The sequence below is a fragment of the Heterodontus francisci genome, chromosome 2 (genome assembly GCF_036365525.1).
Source record: "Heterodontus francisci isolate sHetFra1 chromosome 2, sHetFra1.hap1, whole genome shotgun sequence".
NCBI lineage: Eukaryota > Metazoa > Chordata > Chondrichthyes > Heterodontiformes > Heterodontidae > Heterodontus > Heterodontus francisci.
The window spans coordinates 124,912,219-124,930,000 of NC_090372.1; the positions used below are offsets into that span (position 1 = coordinate 124,912,219).

Here is a 17,782-nt window from a genome sequence, read left to right on the forward strand (position 1 = left end):
TTAGGAGAGCAAATGGTATGTTGGCCTTCATTGCCAGGGATTTTGAGTACAGGAGTAGAGAAGTCTTGCTGCAATTGTATGGAGCCTTGGTGAGACTGCACCTGGAGTATTGTGTATCATTTTGGTGGTGTCACCTAAGGAAGGATATACTTGCCATAGAGGGAGTGTAACAGAGGTTCACTAGACTAATCCCTGGGATGGTGAGATTGTATTATGAGGAGAGATTGAGGAAACTGGGCCTGTATTCTCGAGTTTCGAAGAATGAGAGGTGATCTCATTGAAACTTACAAAATTCTTACAGGCGAGACAGGGTGGATGTGGTAAGGATGTTTCCTCTGGCTGATGAGTCTAGAACCAGGGGACATAGTCTCAGAATAAGGGGTTGGCCATTTAAGACAGAGATGAGGAAGAATTTCTTCACTTCGGTTGGTGGATCTTTGGAATTCTCTATCCCAGAGGGCTGTGGAAGCTCAATCATTGAGCATGCTCAAGACAGAAATCGATAGATGTCTGGATACTAATGATTAAGGAGATGGAGATAGCGTGGGAAAATGGCGTTGAGGTAGATGATCAGCCATGATCTGTTTGACTGGCGAAGCAGACTCGACAGGCTGAATGGCCTACTCCTGCTCCTATGTTCCTATCAGAAATAAACTTAAGACGAGTTCCCGATCTGGACAAAAAAAAACACTCACCAGCTATGCACCAAATACCTCGTGCTCCCTTACCTCTGGGCCCCCTGATTGAGGCCTGATATTAGGGGTTTGCTGTTTTTACCTCTTCTGCTGTTCCACCACTAAACGTTCTCGGGTCCACGCTCCCTTACCTCCGGACTGTCCAATTGAAGACTGGTTTTGTTCAAGAAATTATTACAGTTTACTCACCTGACTTATTCACCCTCAGAGTTGCTCCTCTGTACTCGCTGTGACGTAACTGTGGAATTCTCTCGTTTATGCTGGACCGCACCTCCTTTAGTATTTGCAGTGACTGGCAATTCTCTCTCATTGCCACTCCTTTTTGGACACGGATGGATCCTCCCTTGTTGCTCCACACTAACTGTAGGTCTGGGGTGAACTCCACACTAAAGGCTGGATTTTATAAGTGGTGAGCTTCAACAATGGCGGGTGCGGACTGCTCGTCACAGAACCGCTGCGAGACGGCTCATTTAAACGGCCGAAGCGGTCTGGCAACGGCGTCAGGTGCCATTTTTAAAGGGCTGTGAGCCTTGCGTTACAATTAAAAATTTAAAGATAGAGGCATTTGAATTAATTAAAATTAAATAAATGTTCCGCGCCCCTCTCCCACCCCGCATTAACCATACAGTACATTTCTTGCTCTCTTCCCCATGCCCAAAAATATCTGACCTCCTTTCCGCACCCCCCCCCCCCCACCCCCAAGTTCATAAACTTTTAACTTCAACCCCTTCCCACCACCCCCATACCAGACTCCCACCCACCCCCTCCCGCACTGAAATACTTAACTGCTCCCCCTTCCCAGCAGTGTCCCGCATCGGATCTCCAAATGGAGATCCGAAGGCGCGGGACGGACAGCAACAGCAGTTAAGTCATTAATTCATTAATTTGTATTTTTAAAATATGTAAATTTTGCTTCCCGTTGCCAAGTGGCGCGGGGGTGGGGGGGTTGCCACGAGGCCTCGCTGCCGCCAGCAATATAGGGCTGGGCCTTCCCGGTGCTGAGGCACATGGTAGGGCTCAAGGAGGCATTTTCCGAACCCCGACGTCTGGGGGGCTGTAAAATCCAGAACTAAATATTTCAAGCTGGTCTATTTGAAGAGAAAAGTGTTTTTAATTCTGTGGGAAATGGAAGGTAGTGATGTTCGAGCCCTGCCCTTTGTCAATGCTGTTAAACTTGTACTTGTACAAGCAATCTGGGTTTAAAGGGTTAGATTGCAGATCAGCTATGATCTTACTGAATGGCTTAACATGCTCAAGAGGCTAAATGGCCTATTCCTGTTCCTATGTTCCTAATCTGAAGTCTTTATATGTGCAGATAATGTCAATTGTGTGCAATATGGACGATATTCCTATGTATCCCTATTTATTCGGATATGAATCAATGAAATTTACAATACAGAAGAGGCCATTCAGCCCCTCATGTCTGTGCTGACAAAAAAAGAGTTATCTAACCTAATCCACTTTCTCGCCCTTGGTCCATAGCCTTGTACATTATGGCATGTCAAGTGCATGTCCAAGAATTTTTTTAAATACTGTGAGGGTTTCTGTCTCTATACCCTTTCATGCAGTGAGTTCCTGACACCCACCACTCCAGGTGGAAAAGTTTCTCCAACTCCCCTCTAATCCTTCTACTGTTCATTTTCATCTGAAGCTAGACTTACAGTAATGGGGCATCTTGGATGATGCTGTGCAATTTGAAGCTGGAGAAGATCACACCGTTCATGGATATTTCAGACTAAGAATGAGAATGAAGAAGAAAAATCCAGTCTGGCAAATCCTATCCATTTCAAAATACAGAAAAGGAAGCTTGGTTCTGTCTAGCCAACTACCTTCCTAGTTAAAGCACTATCACTAAAGTCCTCTGGTTCTGTTTTTCAGCTGCTGCGGAGCCAGAACGTAAATTGCAGAAGTCTGAAGCTGCGCCAAGTACAGCTATTGACCCTATCAAAGGTGAACTTATGTTACATTTATTGTCTTTATTTTATGTATGTATGTTGACAATGCCCAGCTGTAAATCTCCTCCACTTTCCTTATTTTCAGAATTGTCTTTGTGCTGTCAAGTTGTGCATGTTGAACATAGGGAAAACGAAGGGAGAATTTTCATCCCCTAATTAAAAAAAAACTGTGCCCTTACTACCACTGGCTCCATCCCTTTCCTTTGTTACTCACTGCTGAACAAGGGTTTGTCCTCTGGTATCCGTGTTACCCAAAGGCTGAACTTCAAAATAAGTATCTTATCCCTCACCAAGTCTGCTTACTTCACCTTAGCCCCTATCTTATCCTCACTGCTACTGAAACCATCTAATGTTTTTCTTGTCAGCTTCCCAACCTGTATCCTCTCAACTCCTGTCCACATTGTCTCAAACTAGTCCCCACTTACCCATCATTCCTGGCATCATTAGCCATACTAGCTCCCTGTTCTCCCAACAATCTGAATTTAGCACCCTCCTACTCAGCTCGCCCCACCCAACCTCTGCAACTGTTGCCAGCTGTTAGTCCCTTTCAGTCCTCTGGCATTGGCCTTCTATGCAACCCATCTCTCCCTCCACTCTTTTTGTGATAAAGTCCCGAATCACATGATCCTTGCACTCTGGCCTCCTTCCCTTCTCTACCTCCCTCCTTGCTTTTAAGTCTTTTCAACACTCAGCTTTTCACCTAACTTTTGATCACCTCTGTCTTAAGGCTCTGAAGTGCTTCTAAGATATTCTTGTATGTTATAACAGTTGGATAAATGCAAGAAGCCACTATATAACTCGGGCATATTTTATTTAAGTATTTTATAAAATCTCCAGTGAAAAATACTTCGTCATGCGTTCATTTTAATTTCATCAGTTGTTCTTGGGCAAGTCTCTTCCTGTATTGTAGATGACATCTTTGTTGTCATCAATGATGATTTTATCCTTGTTCTTTTTGGATGACCTATTTTTCTAATTGTAATGGAAACTGTTTGAGAAGTTATTCTTTTGTAAGTTTTTTATTTTTAGTAAGCAATGCTGCTTGTATTTCTTACCACTGCAGCATCATGCTAGTTGGAACTATATCTTGAAAGTTCCAAATTGATTGGTATTCAAGCAGCCACAGCTCTTTAAATATCCTTGAACGTATCCCAGAAAGCAGTTTCTAGATTCTCCAGGATTTGAAGAATAAAATCAACTGGCTGTTCACATAACTGATCAAATTAGATAGTCTGTTCAGAAGTAAATTGGTTACTCCATCAAGCTTTGCAGGCAACTGACAGTACTTGCAGTATTTATATCAAATTACAGAATCATTGAATTGTTACAGCACAGAAGGAGGCCATTTGACCCATTGTGACTGCACTGGCTCTCCAAATGAACAGTCACCGAGTGCAATTTCCCCATCTTCTCCCCATAACCCTGCATGTTCTTCCTTTTCAGAAAACTGTCTAATTCCCCTTTTTAAATGCCTTGATTGAACCTGCCTGCACCACACGCTCAGGCAGTGCATTCCAGTCCTTAACCACTCACTACATGAAAAAGTTTTTCCTCACGTTGCTTTTGCTTCTTTTGCCAATTACTTTAAATCTGTGCCTTCTCGTTTTTGATCCTTTCGTGAGGGAGAACTATCTACTGTCTAGACCCCTCATGATTTTGAATATATCAAATCACCTCTTGGCCTTCTCCAAGGAAAACTGTCCCAACTTTTCCAATTTATCTTCGTAACCAAAGTGCCTAATCCCTGGAACCATTCTTTCTCTCGAATCTTTTTTGCACTTTCCAATGCTTTGACATATTTCCTAATGTGTGGCACCCAGAACTGGACGCAGTACTCCAGCTGAGGTTGAACTAGTAATTAAGTAAATAACTAGTGATATGTTATGAACAGTACTTGCAGTATTTGTATCACATTAAGCTTGGGGCAAGATTCTGACTGTCTAAAACTCCTTTTTCAAAATTCTATAGACTCTGGAACAGTTCCAGGGGGTTGGAGGGTAACTAATGTAACCCCACTCCTTTTATAAAAAAAAAGGAGGTAGAGAGAAAACTGAATTATAGACCGGTTAGCCTGACATCAGTAGTGGGGAAAATGCTAGAGTCCATTATAAAAGATGTAATAACAGAGCACTTGGAAAACAATGACCGGATCGGACAAAGTCAACATGGATTTACAAAAGGGAAATCGTGCTTGACAAATCTACTGGAATTTTTTGAGGATGTAACTAGTAGAATAGATAAGGGAGAACCAGTGGTTGTGGTGTACTTGGACTTTCAGAAGGCTTTCGCTAAGGTCCCACATAAGAGATTAGTGTGCAAAATTAAAGCACATGGGATTGGGGGTAAGGTACCGACATGGATAGAGAACTGGTTGGCAGACAGGAAACAAAGAGTAGGAATAAACGGGGTCTTTTTCCGAGTGGCAGACAGTGACTAGTGGGGTACTGCAGGGATCAGCTATTCACAATATACATTAATGATCTAGATGAGGGAATTAAATGTAATATATCCATGTTTGCAGACAACACAAAGCTGGGTGCGAATGAGAGCTGTGAGGAGGATGCAGAAAAGCTCCAGTGTGATTTGGACATGAGTGAGTGGGCAAATACATGGCAGATACAGTATAATGTGGATAAATGTGAGGTTATCCACTTAGGTGGCAAAAACAGAAAGGCACATTATTATCTGAACGGTGATAGATTGGGAAAGGGGGAGGTGCAGCGAGACCTGGGTGTCCTTGTGCACCAGTCGCTGAAAGTAAGCATGCAGGTGCAGCAGGCAGTTGAGAAGGCAAATGATATGTTGGCCTTCATAGCGAGAGGATTCGAGTACAGGAGCGAGGACGTCTTGCTGCAATTATACGAGGCATTGGTGAGACCACATCTGGAGTATTGTGTGCAGTTTTGGTCTCCCTATCTGAGGAAGGATGTTCTTGCTGTGGAGGGAGTGCAGCGAAGGTTCACCAGACTGATTCCTGGGTTGGCAAGACTGACGAATGAAGAGAGATCGGGTCGATTAGTCTTGTATTCGCTAGAGTTTAGAAGAATGAGAGGGGATCTCATAGAAACCTACAAAATTCTAACAGGACTGGACAGACTAGATGCAGGAAGGATGTTCCTGATGGGGGAGTCCAGGACCAGGGGTCACAATCTAAGAATAAGGGGTAAGCCATTTAGGACTGAGATGAGGAGGGATTTCTTCACCCAGAGAGTGGTGAACCTGTGGAATTCTCTCCCACAGAAAGCAGTTGAGGCCAAATCATTAAATATATTCAAGAAAGAGTTAGATATAGTTCTTGGGGCTAAAGGGATACGGGGAGAAAGTGGGAACAGGGTACTGAGTTTGGATGATCAGCCATGATCGTATTGAATGGCGGTGCAGGCTCAAAGGTCCGAATGGTCGTCTTCTATTTTTCTATGTTTATCACTGATGACTGAATTAAAGCAATCTCTACTAGAGATATAGATGCACATTGTCGTCTCGAATCTGCTGTCACCACACTAAGGGATTTTGGTCAGGATATACGGTTAATGTTTTTCCAGTTCTCTAGTAATATCTGTGATAATTTCAGTATTTTGTGGTTCCCCATATATGACTGGCTCTTGTGTTGATGTTCTGACTACATTTTTGAATGAATGCCCCATGATTATCAGCATTCGTATAATTTGTTTTGACAATTTTCTGCTCTTTTCCTGAAGTCTTTGCCTCTATTGTGGCATAGTTCAAATGACATTAGATATCCTCATATACCTCATTCAAGTAGCCATTCTTTGTGTGTGAGCATGTACGATGAATGTTGGCATGCTAATTCATTGTGGGGGCAACGGAGCCAAGCCCTGTCTCCTCCACCAGGTACACTTATTTTCCAGCAGGGTCACAGGATAGGGTGGAAACCCTGGCTGTTCATGTGTGTATTAACTAAAATAGAAGCTAGTTGAATTATCAGTGCCTAGTTTCAACATTTTTGTTCAAAATTGGCAATAAAGTATTTTCACAATTGTCCTGCTGTTTTATGTTTCAGGTTCTGAGAAGGCTAAGCCTAAAGAACAGCCCAAGCCTACCCCAGGTACAATTATCGACATGAAGGATTATGTATCATTCCAAATGGTTGCTACTGATTTATTTTTCATATTCATTTTCGGAGCTCAATTTAAATAGCATTTTTCATGTATCCTTTACTTCTGTTGAGTTGACAAAATAATAGGAAAGAAACCTAAAAATGCTGGAAATCTGAAATCTATATACCTCTACAGCATTTCCTGCTGTATAGGCAGAGCTCGTCAAAATGGGAATTCCTGCATACAGTATGCATAGTTGGCAATCCTAGCATTAGCATTGAGAACACACAGAAGGATCAGGGTAATTCAAGTGTGTAAGTTATCAGCTAAAAATATTTGGGGAGGAAGAAGGGGTAATGGCTTGTGTTGGGGTGGGGGTGAAGAATGCATGGCAAAGGGAGGGATGAGGAAATTATTCACAAAGGGAGGTGGTAAATGCAAGGGAGGTGGCAAATGCAAGGTGAGGAGAGGGGAGGAGACGCAATGCACAAGGGGAGAGGGAAGCAAAACTCATTGCAGAGGAAGGAAGGCAGAATGCATGGGATGAGGAAATGGTTGGCAAGAAGAGAGTGATATGATTGGCAAGGCGAGGGGGAAGATAGTCAGAGGGAAGAAGCACAGTGGATATCGGGGAGGATTGTAGATACCAGTGAAAGGGATAAATGGATAACTGGAGGAGTGAGAAGGGAAACTGGGAAAGAAGGGGAAAATAAATGGATGGCAGTGCAGGGAGGAGGATCTGAATGGTGGTGAGGAGGAGATGAAAGGAGGCAGAAGCTAGGAGCAGTGCTTTGAGCAAGGAAGCACTTATTTATTCTGTGGTGGAAGAAGGGCATTGCTGATATAAACAATGGTGTGTGGTGGGGTTTTTTAGTTTTAGAGATATAGCACTGAAACAGGCCCTTCAGCCCACCGAGTCTGTGCCGACCATCAACCACCCATTTATACTAATCCTACACTAATTCCATATTCCTACCACATCCCCACCTGTCCCTATATTTCCCTACCACCTACCTATACTAGGGGCAATTGCTAATGGCCAATTTACCTATCAACCTGCAAGTGCTGTTAAAGGACTTGAGGATGGGAAGGGATACCAAGATAAGTATTAGCTTATAAAGTGGGAATGGAAGCTTAACTGGGTTGAAGGCAGTCTAGGGAAAGGGAAAAGTGCCAGTATGAACTGGAACTGTCTAAGTGAAAGGGTGGAGAGTTGGATGGGGTGCAGTGTCTCTGAAGTAATCATAGGAGAGGTGGTGCACTTTTGTGAACTGGAGTGATGGGGGTCTACTGTGGGAGAGTAACTTGATCTAGTTTTGAAGCAAGTGACAGCCTGTTGATATTCAAATAGCACTTTCATTTGAAACAACTTTTATTTATAATAGCACGTTTAATGTTGTAATAGGTCCCAAGGCATTTAACAGGGTCATATCAATAAAAACATTTGACTTTTTTGACACTGAGTTACAGGAGGAGAAATCAGGACAGGTGACCAAAAGTTTGATCAGAGAGATGGGTTTTAAGCACCTTTTAAAAGAGGAAAGAGAGAGAGTGATGTTTAGGAAGAAAATTCCAGAGCTTAGGGCCAAAGCAGCTGAAAGCACAGCTGCCAATGGCAAAGTGATTTAAAATCAGATATACAAGAGGCCAGAATTGGAAGAGTGCAGAGATCTTGAAGGCTTGTAGAATTGGAGGAGACTGCATAGATAAGGGGTGAGGCCATGGTGGGATTTGAAAGCAAGGAATGAGGATTTTAAAACTGAGGCACTGTCAGATGAGGAACCAGTGACAGTTAGTTTTCATAGGGCTGAATTAGGTTTGGAGTGAGTCAAGATATGGACCCAGAGTTTTGGATGAGCACGGGTGGAAGATGGAAGGCCGACCAGGAGAGCATTGGAATAGTCAGGTCTACAGGTAACCTGCATGGGTGAGGGATTCAGCAGCAGACGAGCTGACACAGGGTCAGAGTTAAGCCATGTTATGGAGGTGGAAGTAGGCAGTCTTGGTGCAATTACGTGGTTGGAAACTCATCTCGAAATCAAACGGTTATGGTCAGCTAGGACAGTTGCCAGGGATGGAAACTGACATGGGACGGAGTTTGTGGCAAGGACCAAAGAAAATAGCTTCCGTCTTCCCAATATTTAGTTAGAGGAAATTTCTGCTCATCCAGTATTGGGTATTAGACAAGCAGTGTGACATCTGACAGTGGAGTAGGTCCAAGGCCATGGTGGTGAAATAGAGTTCAGTGTCATGGGCATGTACATGGAACCTGATGTGTTTTTGAATGATAATGCTGAGGGGTGACATGTAGGTGAAAAATGGAAGGTGGTCAAGGATACATCCTTGGAAAACTCCAGAGGTAATAGTGCAAAAGTAGGAAGAGAAACCATTGTAGGTGATTCTCTGGCTACAGTTGGGTAAGAATGGAATCAACCAACAAGTTTTACCCAGCTGGATGACAGAGGTATTGGAGGATGATGGTGTGAAGCTTAGATGGATTTTGATTGTTATCACAGTCACAAAGAATACCATTTGTGAGGTATTTCCGAACTGTCGCCAGGCAGAAACCTCTTTGGAGGGATTGAAATATGGAATTGCGAGAAAGAAGGGCACAGACATGTAAAACGACAACACATTCAAGGACTTTGGAGAGGAAAGGGAGGTTGAATTACATTTAACATTAAAAATCTATGAATGGAAAAGAAAAGAAATATGTAAAATTTATTGGAATGTATCCTTTTTTTAATGTAAAAATTCAGAAATGAGCAACCAATTTTGTGATTTCAGCATTTGAGTTTCCCCTTCAGGCTTTCATTGCAATATTGTGTACCTATTGCTCAAGGACAAAGCCCATGTGACTACTTGTTTTTGCATGTCAAGGCCAGTCCTGAGTTGTCAGATGTTTTTTTCTTTGCTTTTCTAGTTTGGTGTGTATGGTCTGGGGCAGGATCTTAATCCAGGTGAAAGGCCATTGTCCAAACTGCTTGTTCCCCTGTACAAATTAGTTCACATGTGGATTACATTGCTACATTATGTACAGGTTGTCTATATTGCAGTGTTAAACAGTATTGTTACCTTTCTACTATGCAGTTTTCTTTCTACAGTTGATGTACCTCTGCGTTGCTGACGTACAAATAAAGTTGTTTTTCTCTTATAACTGTTGCTGCTTGTTTCCAACTTCATATTGCTATCTTGCTCTGTTTTTCTAATTGTCTTCCACTGTCCTTTTTTTCTCATGCTGTCCATCTTGCATACTTTCTCTTTGTAAGTCTTGACTGTTTCTAAATCTTTCTTTTTCAGTCTTTCCAAAATTCTGTAAACTTCTCCTGTCTTTTGCATTTGTATGTTTCATTCTCTTAATCAGTGCCTGTCGTATGTACTCCTTTGTATCACTTGCCTTAAAGCCCAGGACAAAAAGAAAGACGAGAACTGGACGGGGATGTACCTCTACCCAGATGGTCTTCCTATCAACCTCCCAGTGGACCCAAAGCCACAACCCCGACCGGTATTGGCACGTCAGGGAGCCACTGCAACACATGGAGGTGAGAAGAGAGAAAATTAAGATGGGAGCAAAGGACTGAAGACTTGGAGGGAGTAGTAGAGTTTAGAGGCTCTGAGGTGGGCAGTACTGTTATTGGCCACTGCTAAGGCGGTGGCATGGAATCTAAAGTCTCTGCTATCTGCTTTGTACCTGCATTTATATACTGGTTTTTGATTTATCCTTGCATATATTAGTTGTCAAGTAGTGGAAAGAGATCAGGAAGGATGTTTTTATCTATATAGATGATTATTTTCTCTTGTTAATTTCTCCTGGGACCAATCCAAAGTGTACCACAGCTCTTAGGAATTCACTTCAATTTTCCTTAATCTCTCAGCTGTCTTCCAAGGTTTGAGATTTCCTGGGGATTTTCCCTCTAGCTTTGGCTAGGCAAATCCTCCAGTTTGCTTCCAACATGCTACCGCACCCCCCTGCCAAATCTGGACTTCCCAACTTGACCATGAGCCTTATTCAAAACAGAAATATGCCTGGTTCTCAATCGCCTCTTTGCTCCTCTGCCCAGCTGCTCCCAAAGCCAACTGTTTTATCTGTGACCAACAGCCTGTCTGAAGCCAACAGCTTTCCAAAAGCCAACTGCCTTCTCTGTCAGCAAGCGCATAGATCAAAACACTAACAGGCACCCACTGCATTGTTTATATCCATAGCAATGTGGTACATGTAGGATGTTCCGGATGGCAATTTAAGCTAATTACTTCCAACTCCCAAAACATCTCTTTAATTTCTGATAGCCATGCGAATAATTGATATTACTAACAATGGCAGAGCAATTTCTTCTAAACTTTCTAGTTCCAACTGCCCAACTAAATGAGCTCACCGGTTTTATGGCTGTCACCTCTAATTCTGTGTAAGCGTTTGAGAGATTTTTGAATTTTAAATTTTGGGTGTCTGCAACCTTTTGAAATTCCTACAACTACACATTTAATTCCCCAAAACTAAAAGCGACCTCTAAAATATTAATACAAACCATGAACCAGGTGATCATAAGATGTCTGCACTGCTCTAATTCTGATCTCTTGAGCTTCCCCAATTTTAATTGTTCCACTATTGGTGGCTGTGACTTCAGCTGCCTTGGCCTTTAGCTCTGGAATTCCATCCCTAAACTTCTCCATCTCTCTACCTCTCTTTCTGCCTTGAAGATGATCCTTAAAACCTACCCCTTTGACCAAGCATTTGGTCACTTGCCTAATATCTCCTTATGTGGCTGGGTGTCAAATTTTGCTTCATAATGCTCCTGTGAAGTGCCTTGGGTACATTTTATTATGTTGAGGTGCTAGATGAGTCTGAAGAGCAACTGTATGAATCTGCAACATATATGTTTCACACTATCGAAACATTTCCTGTAAAATAGCAAGAATTATGAGAATTTCACAATTATAATAATTATCATTGAATCATTTTGTAAAATCCTTGCTGCATTACATAAATATCTCTCAATTGGTTCAATACATAAGTAAGATTCCACACTAGGAAGGTCTGAGGCTTGATACCTGATCTGTGCATAAATAGCTGATTTCTGTTCTGGCAGCAGTAGGATGGTGCTGTTGACCTCCGTGTCCCCCTGTTTGGGAATATGGGCCATGCTCTCTGCAGCTGATGACTATCCTGTGACTCATACTGAAAAGTGATTATCAATTTAGGATGGGTTGAGTGGTGACTCATGTACTCATTAACAAACTGCGAATAACTGTCTAGGCTTAGCTGTGGGCGTAGTACCAGTGTGCTGCGAGTACTTAACATGACCTGTGCTTGGCATCAGTCAGTACCTCCAAGAGAGGAATGGAGAAAATTGGTGTGGGGGAAAGAGGTTAACAACAATCTCAGTTATTAGCACTCATTCTGTTGTAGCTAATTTTGGATTCTGTTTCACAGCTGCAGCAGTTAATGACCTGTTGAGTCCTATAGGATCAAAAATTCTGGAAGATCACATCAAAAGAACTGAGTTTGAGGAGACTATAATAGGTATCTATTTTTCCATATTCTCTATGCAAATTTTTACTTTATTATACATTTCCTTTGATTTGTTGGTGTGTGTAGTTTTAAGAATAAATTTGCTCCAAAAAGCTACAAAATTAGTAATCACTGTCGAACAGTATTGAGCCATCACACTTATGCTGGTGTAAATCAGTTCTAAGTGGTTAATTGGCATTGATCTAGTCAGGATGGTAATTTGCAAATAGAACTTTTTCTTTTGCTTGTTCTCCGTCAAGCAGGGGAAGATAAGATTTGATAGAGGTGTTTGTTAGGTCAGCAAGGATCAGTGCCTGGGCCTCCGCTGTGTACAGTCTATATTAATGATATAGATGTCAGCTGTGGCTCAGTTGATAGCACTGTCACCTCTGAGTCAGAACCCAGAGTCATGGGTTCATGTTCAGCACTTGAGCACAAAAATCAAGGCAGACACTCCAGTATAGTATTGAGGAAGTGCTGTACTGTCAGAGGTGCAGTCTTTTGGATGAGGGAATGTAAAAGAACCCATGGCACTATTTCAAATAAGAGGTGGGGAGAAGATATCCCTGGTCTTCTGGCCAATATTTATCCCTCAGTCAACATCACAAACAACAAATTATCTGGTCGTTATCATATTGCTGTTTGTGAGAGTTTGCTGTGCGCAAATTGGTTGTTATGCTCTTTAAATTGCAACAGTGATTACACTTTAAAAGTACTTCATTGACTGTAAAGCACTTTGCTGTGTCTCGTGGTCATTGGAGGCGTTCTATAAATCCAAGTCTTTCTTTGAGGGGACTGAGTGTAATGTATCCAGCTTTGCTGATTGTACAAAGTTAAGGCAGGAAAGCAAGCTGTGAGGAGGAGGCAAACAGGCTGCAAAGGAAAATAGTTTGTGAGTGAACCAGAATGTGGTAGATGGAATATAATCTGGAGAAATATGAAGTTACCCACTTTAGTAGGAAAAATAGAAAAGCAGAAATTTTTTTAAATGGTCAGACTGGGAAATTTTGACATTCGGAGGGACTTGGGCGTCCTTGTACGCACACATGCAGGTACAGCAAACAATTAAAGAAAATGATATGTTGGCCTTTATTACAAAGGGATTGGAGTATAAGAGTAAAGAAGCCTTACTACAATTATATAGGGCCTTGGTGAGACTACACCTGGAGTACAGTGTACTCTTAGTCTCCTTGCCTAATGAAAGATATATTGGCCTTCGAGGCAGGGCAACGAAGGTTCACTAGACTGATTCCTGGAATGAGGGGATTGTCCTATGAGGAGAAACTGTGTAGACTTGGCCTATATTCCCTAGAGTTTAGAGGTATGAGAGGTGATCTCATTGAGACGTATAAAATTCTTATGGAGGCGCCTGACAGGGTAGATGCTGGGAGGACATTTCCCATGCCTGGGAGTCTAGAGCTAGCGGTCACACACTCCGTAAGGGGCAGCAATTTAGAACTGGAATAAATGAAATTTCTTCACTCAAAGATTTGTGAACCATTGGAATTCTGTACCCAAAGGTCTGCGATTATTCAGTTGTTGAGTATATTCATGACTGAGATCGACAGATTTTTTTGAATACTGAGGGAATCAAAAGGATACGGGGATCGTGCAGGAATGTATAGTTGAGGTCGCAGATCAGCCGTGATCTTCTTGAATGGCAGAAGGCCCGAAGGGCTGAATGGCCAGCTCCTCCTACTTATGTTTAAAATCATGAAGGGTTTAGGTCAAGTAAGTAAAGAGAAACTGTTTCCAAAGACTGAAGGTTCGACAATCATGGGGCACAGATTTACGGTGATTAGCAAACGGACCAGAGGCAACGAGCGGGAAAACTTTTTTATGCAACAAGTGGTTAGCATTTGGACATACTTCCTAATAGGCTGGTGAAAACCAATTCAGTAATGGCTTTCAAAAGGAAATTAGATGAAAACTGGAAGGGGAAAAATTTGCAGGGAAGTGGGACTAACTGGATTACTCCTCGAAAGAGTCAGCACAGACTCGGTGGGCCGAGTGGCCACCTGCTATGCTGTATTATTCTATGATTCATATATTATCTAAATTTCTGGTTACATTATTCAGAGACCCAGATGCAAATTTGGGCAGGTGCAGGAAGCACACTAATGAGAATGGAGAGTTGCTTAGAAATTAAATTTAAAGGAATGTGTAGTGTTGCAATAAGGTGACAACCATTCTATAAGCCTTTAGCAATGTTAAACTGGCATCTCAATTTATTATTAGCCTTTGCTAAGGCTGAAGTGACAGGCAAAAATGAAGGGAAAGTAAACTCAAAGCTCGGATTTGAGTCTGGAGGCAAGTGATAAAGTGGTCCAGCACCCAGCCCCTGTTTGTTTGCTGAATGGGAGGTGTTCCTGTATGATTTAGTTGAGGATTCCCCATTTTCGCACCCCACAGCAATACCTTGTAAGTTCACATTACAGCATGGCTAGGAAGAGATGATTGTAGGCATGGTGCCATTGATTAGCGCTATTTATAACTGGTTGATCAGCTCTGCATCGGTGCTCTGGTGATCCAGGCCCTGTGAAGACAGGTCCCAGAGGTTACCAGATTGGTATAACGATGTCTGCAAATGTAGTTAGTGACATCCTGGTGGGGGGGGTGGGGTGCAGCCAGTCCAGCTTTGCTGGCTGGTTATCCTGGTACTGTATGAAAGATGTTATACAGTAGCACATCAAACATAACCTGCTATAATTTGAGTGATTCTGGAAAATCTTCCTACATAGCAGTTAGGCCATTACAATTATACCTATTGAGCCTGCTGTCAAAATTTACCTTGGGACTTGGAGTTTCTGCATCAATCCAGCAAAATGAGATTGTTGACCTATCTCCTCTAAACACAAGAACCCCACTTATACTAGTAATGGTACCAAAAGCAAGAACAAATTGTATCATTTGAAAGAGTTCCTGAAGAGGAAAAAAAAAGAATTTTTTTAAAAAGCCTCCAAAATATTTAAAGAATCTTTTTTACCAGACTATTTAAACTTAGTTTTGTATGCAGCTCAGCACCCAGTAACTCTGCCAACCACATATGGGTGATTTCTAAGTGGTATGGTCCCATTGCAAAGGCTGAAAATAGGTGTGTCAATTGCTATGATGTCCCTGATATGTCCTTTGAATATTATAATAAAACATGCCCCACCTGTTTCAGGTGGGAACATAAATGCATGTGCAAAAAGGGTTGTTTTCTAGTCCATTAATCCCCTTGAGTGTGCTGGCTGATTGAACAAAGAAATAGGCCTCAAAAACAAAAGTAATATCTTACAATGGGAGTGAACTCACTAATCTTGTGTTGACATCAGGTAATTTGCCCACTACCTTGTCCATTCGAAATGGAGAGTATGTAGAAACTAAAAATATTCAACTTGTGTGAAGTGCAGAGTGCAATGGAAGTGTTTGTTGATTTGTTTTTTTCCAAGTTTCTTCGTGTAAGTTTTTTATTGCCTGTGAGCAAAATCCCCAGATTGCGGGCACTGTAGTGCTGTAAGCCCAAATTTCTTAGGAATTGAGTTAATATCCCAAGCTCTTGGCTTTTAATTATTATGGATTGACAATGTTTGTTTCTATTTGCAGGATTGGATTTTGTGACTGAATACCATTATAAGGGAAAAACTGAACCATTATATTACTGTGAACTGTGCACTTGTGAATTGCCTCTTCAGTGTATTCTGGCACATATCTTTGGACTTAAACACAAAATGAATTATGTAGTAAGTACACACTGTGGTAAATGCACTATTAATGTATTTGACATTTGTACTGTCGGGTGTGCTTAGGAATATTATCTTAGCATGAACTGAACAAACAAATTGCAAATATCATATTTCCCCATGGAGATGATGGTTTGCAACATCACTGACCTGGACTTATAAGAAATGTTGGCATACTCTGGCAGGAATCTCCAAAGATACATTGGATATGATCACCTTCCCGAAATGGTGCTTGACTATTACTTATTTACTTGCATCATTAATATATTTGACAAGTAAAGTAGTAATTTTTTTTTTTTAAGTTGCAGCAAACGTTAGAACCGGATAGATGCATATTTGCTAAAACATTCAGATGTTGACTCTGCATCGCTTGAAATGCATATTAAGCATTAATAATTTCCACTTGGTTACTGTACATATTTTTGTTCTATAGTTCTTGCTTCACCCTCATTCTTGTGTTGCTGATAGAATATAGTGCTTGCAATTTTTCCATGCATCTCTGCTTTTCCACCTTGGGGAGACACTGTGGGTACAAAATAGCTTTCTATGTGCACCTCAATCAGTTTGAAAGGCACGAGGAGGCTGCTGGGATTAGCTTATTTTCTTGATTTCTCAGTCAGAAAATGTGTGCTGCAGGGGTACCTAACCAAAAAAAAGAAAATAATGGAAAGAAAATGTGACTGGGGGGAAACGTGGGCAATGCATTTGGAACAGTCCATTTAACAATCATTCGGCTCTGATAATGGATTAATGAGTGCCTTCCTATTGTCATGATCTAGGTTGTTTTAAATTATGTAGTGTTAAAGATTTTACACTCTATAGCAAAATTGTAAGTGTGTGTATAAAAGATTTGATTTTGATACAATATTGAGCAGAAGAAATCTTCTTGCAATCTGCTTAATGGGCTGAATTTTACCAGCCCTTTGACGCCATGGGTCACGGTGGGGTGGGGGTGGGGGGGTGCTCTGGAGAGGGCGGTAAAATTCTGTGGGGAGAGGCCCGCCTCGACCCCCAATATTACCAGCGGGGGGATGGGGCGACCTCAGAGCAGCCCCCCCTACTGCCAAGTGGTGGGGCCTTCATCTAAATATCAAAATATTTAAATTAACAAAAATTAGATGCAAATGAACTTAACTGCTGGCCGCGCCATCCCATGCAGAGTTCACGGGCGTCGAATGCAACTCGCGCGCCTTCAGAATTCCATCCGAGACGAGAAACTGGTGGGGAAGGGGGAGGAGTGACATTTTCAGGGCAGGAGGGGTAGGGGAACGGGGAAAACAATTTTTATTGGCTGTGGGGATGGTGGGAAGGGAAGGTTGGGGGAGAAAGTACGGGTCTGGAATAAAATAAGTTCTGTTAATGTAGGGCAATGCAAAGACCACTGGGGGCGTTGGGGAAAAGGCCTCCCATCTCCTAAGTATTTAATAAAAATTAATTGTAATACACCTTTAAAAATTTAAATCTTTGCTAAGGGCTTTAAGCCCTTTAACAATGGCGCCGGACGCTGTTGCCGGGGTCACGGCAGCTGCCCCCTCTACGTCAAGGGGGGTGGCCGCTCCGTACCCTCTATTTAAATGAGCCCCCGCTCGTAATATTGCAGGAGCTGGGCAGCGGAACTTCCCTATCGGAAGGCTGCTGCTTTCACAGCAAAAATTCGACTCTATGTTATGCTTGATGGGAACTTTAGATTGCCTTTCAACTGTGGATGTTACTGAGGATGAGTACTTTAAATTGATGAACCCATGCAGGTTTAAATCTGATATCTTTGGTTTAGAAGTTGCATGGTTATATTTATGACTGCTTAAATATATACTGTTGAGCTGCCCTAAAATTGAAAAAATAC

General features: G+C 42.0%; 1 protein-coding gene across 2 annotated transcripts in view; it reads left to right on the forward strand.

The window, feature by feature from the left end:
* The window catches only part of LOC137346645 (uncharacterized), a 102,255-nt gene that overhangs the window by 39,699 nt on the left and 44,774 nt on the right, over window positions 1–17,782 (forward strand). For both annotated transcript variants that reach the window (XM_068010288.1, XM_068010278.1), the window contains exons 9-13: window positions 2,574–2,645; window positions 6,672–6,716; window positions 10,113–10,250; window positions 12,137–12,226; window positions 15,803–15,939. In XM_068010288.1, the coding sequence (XP_067866389.1) occupies window positions 2,574–2,645; window positions 6,672–6,716; window positions 10,113–10,250; window positions 12,137–12,226; window positions 15,803–15,939 (482 nt within the window). The remainder of the gene's footprint in view (window positions 1–2,573; window positions 2,646–6,671; window positions 6,717–10,112; window positions 10,251–12,136; window positions 12,227–15,802; window positions 15,940–17,782) is intronic.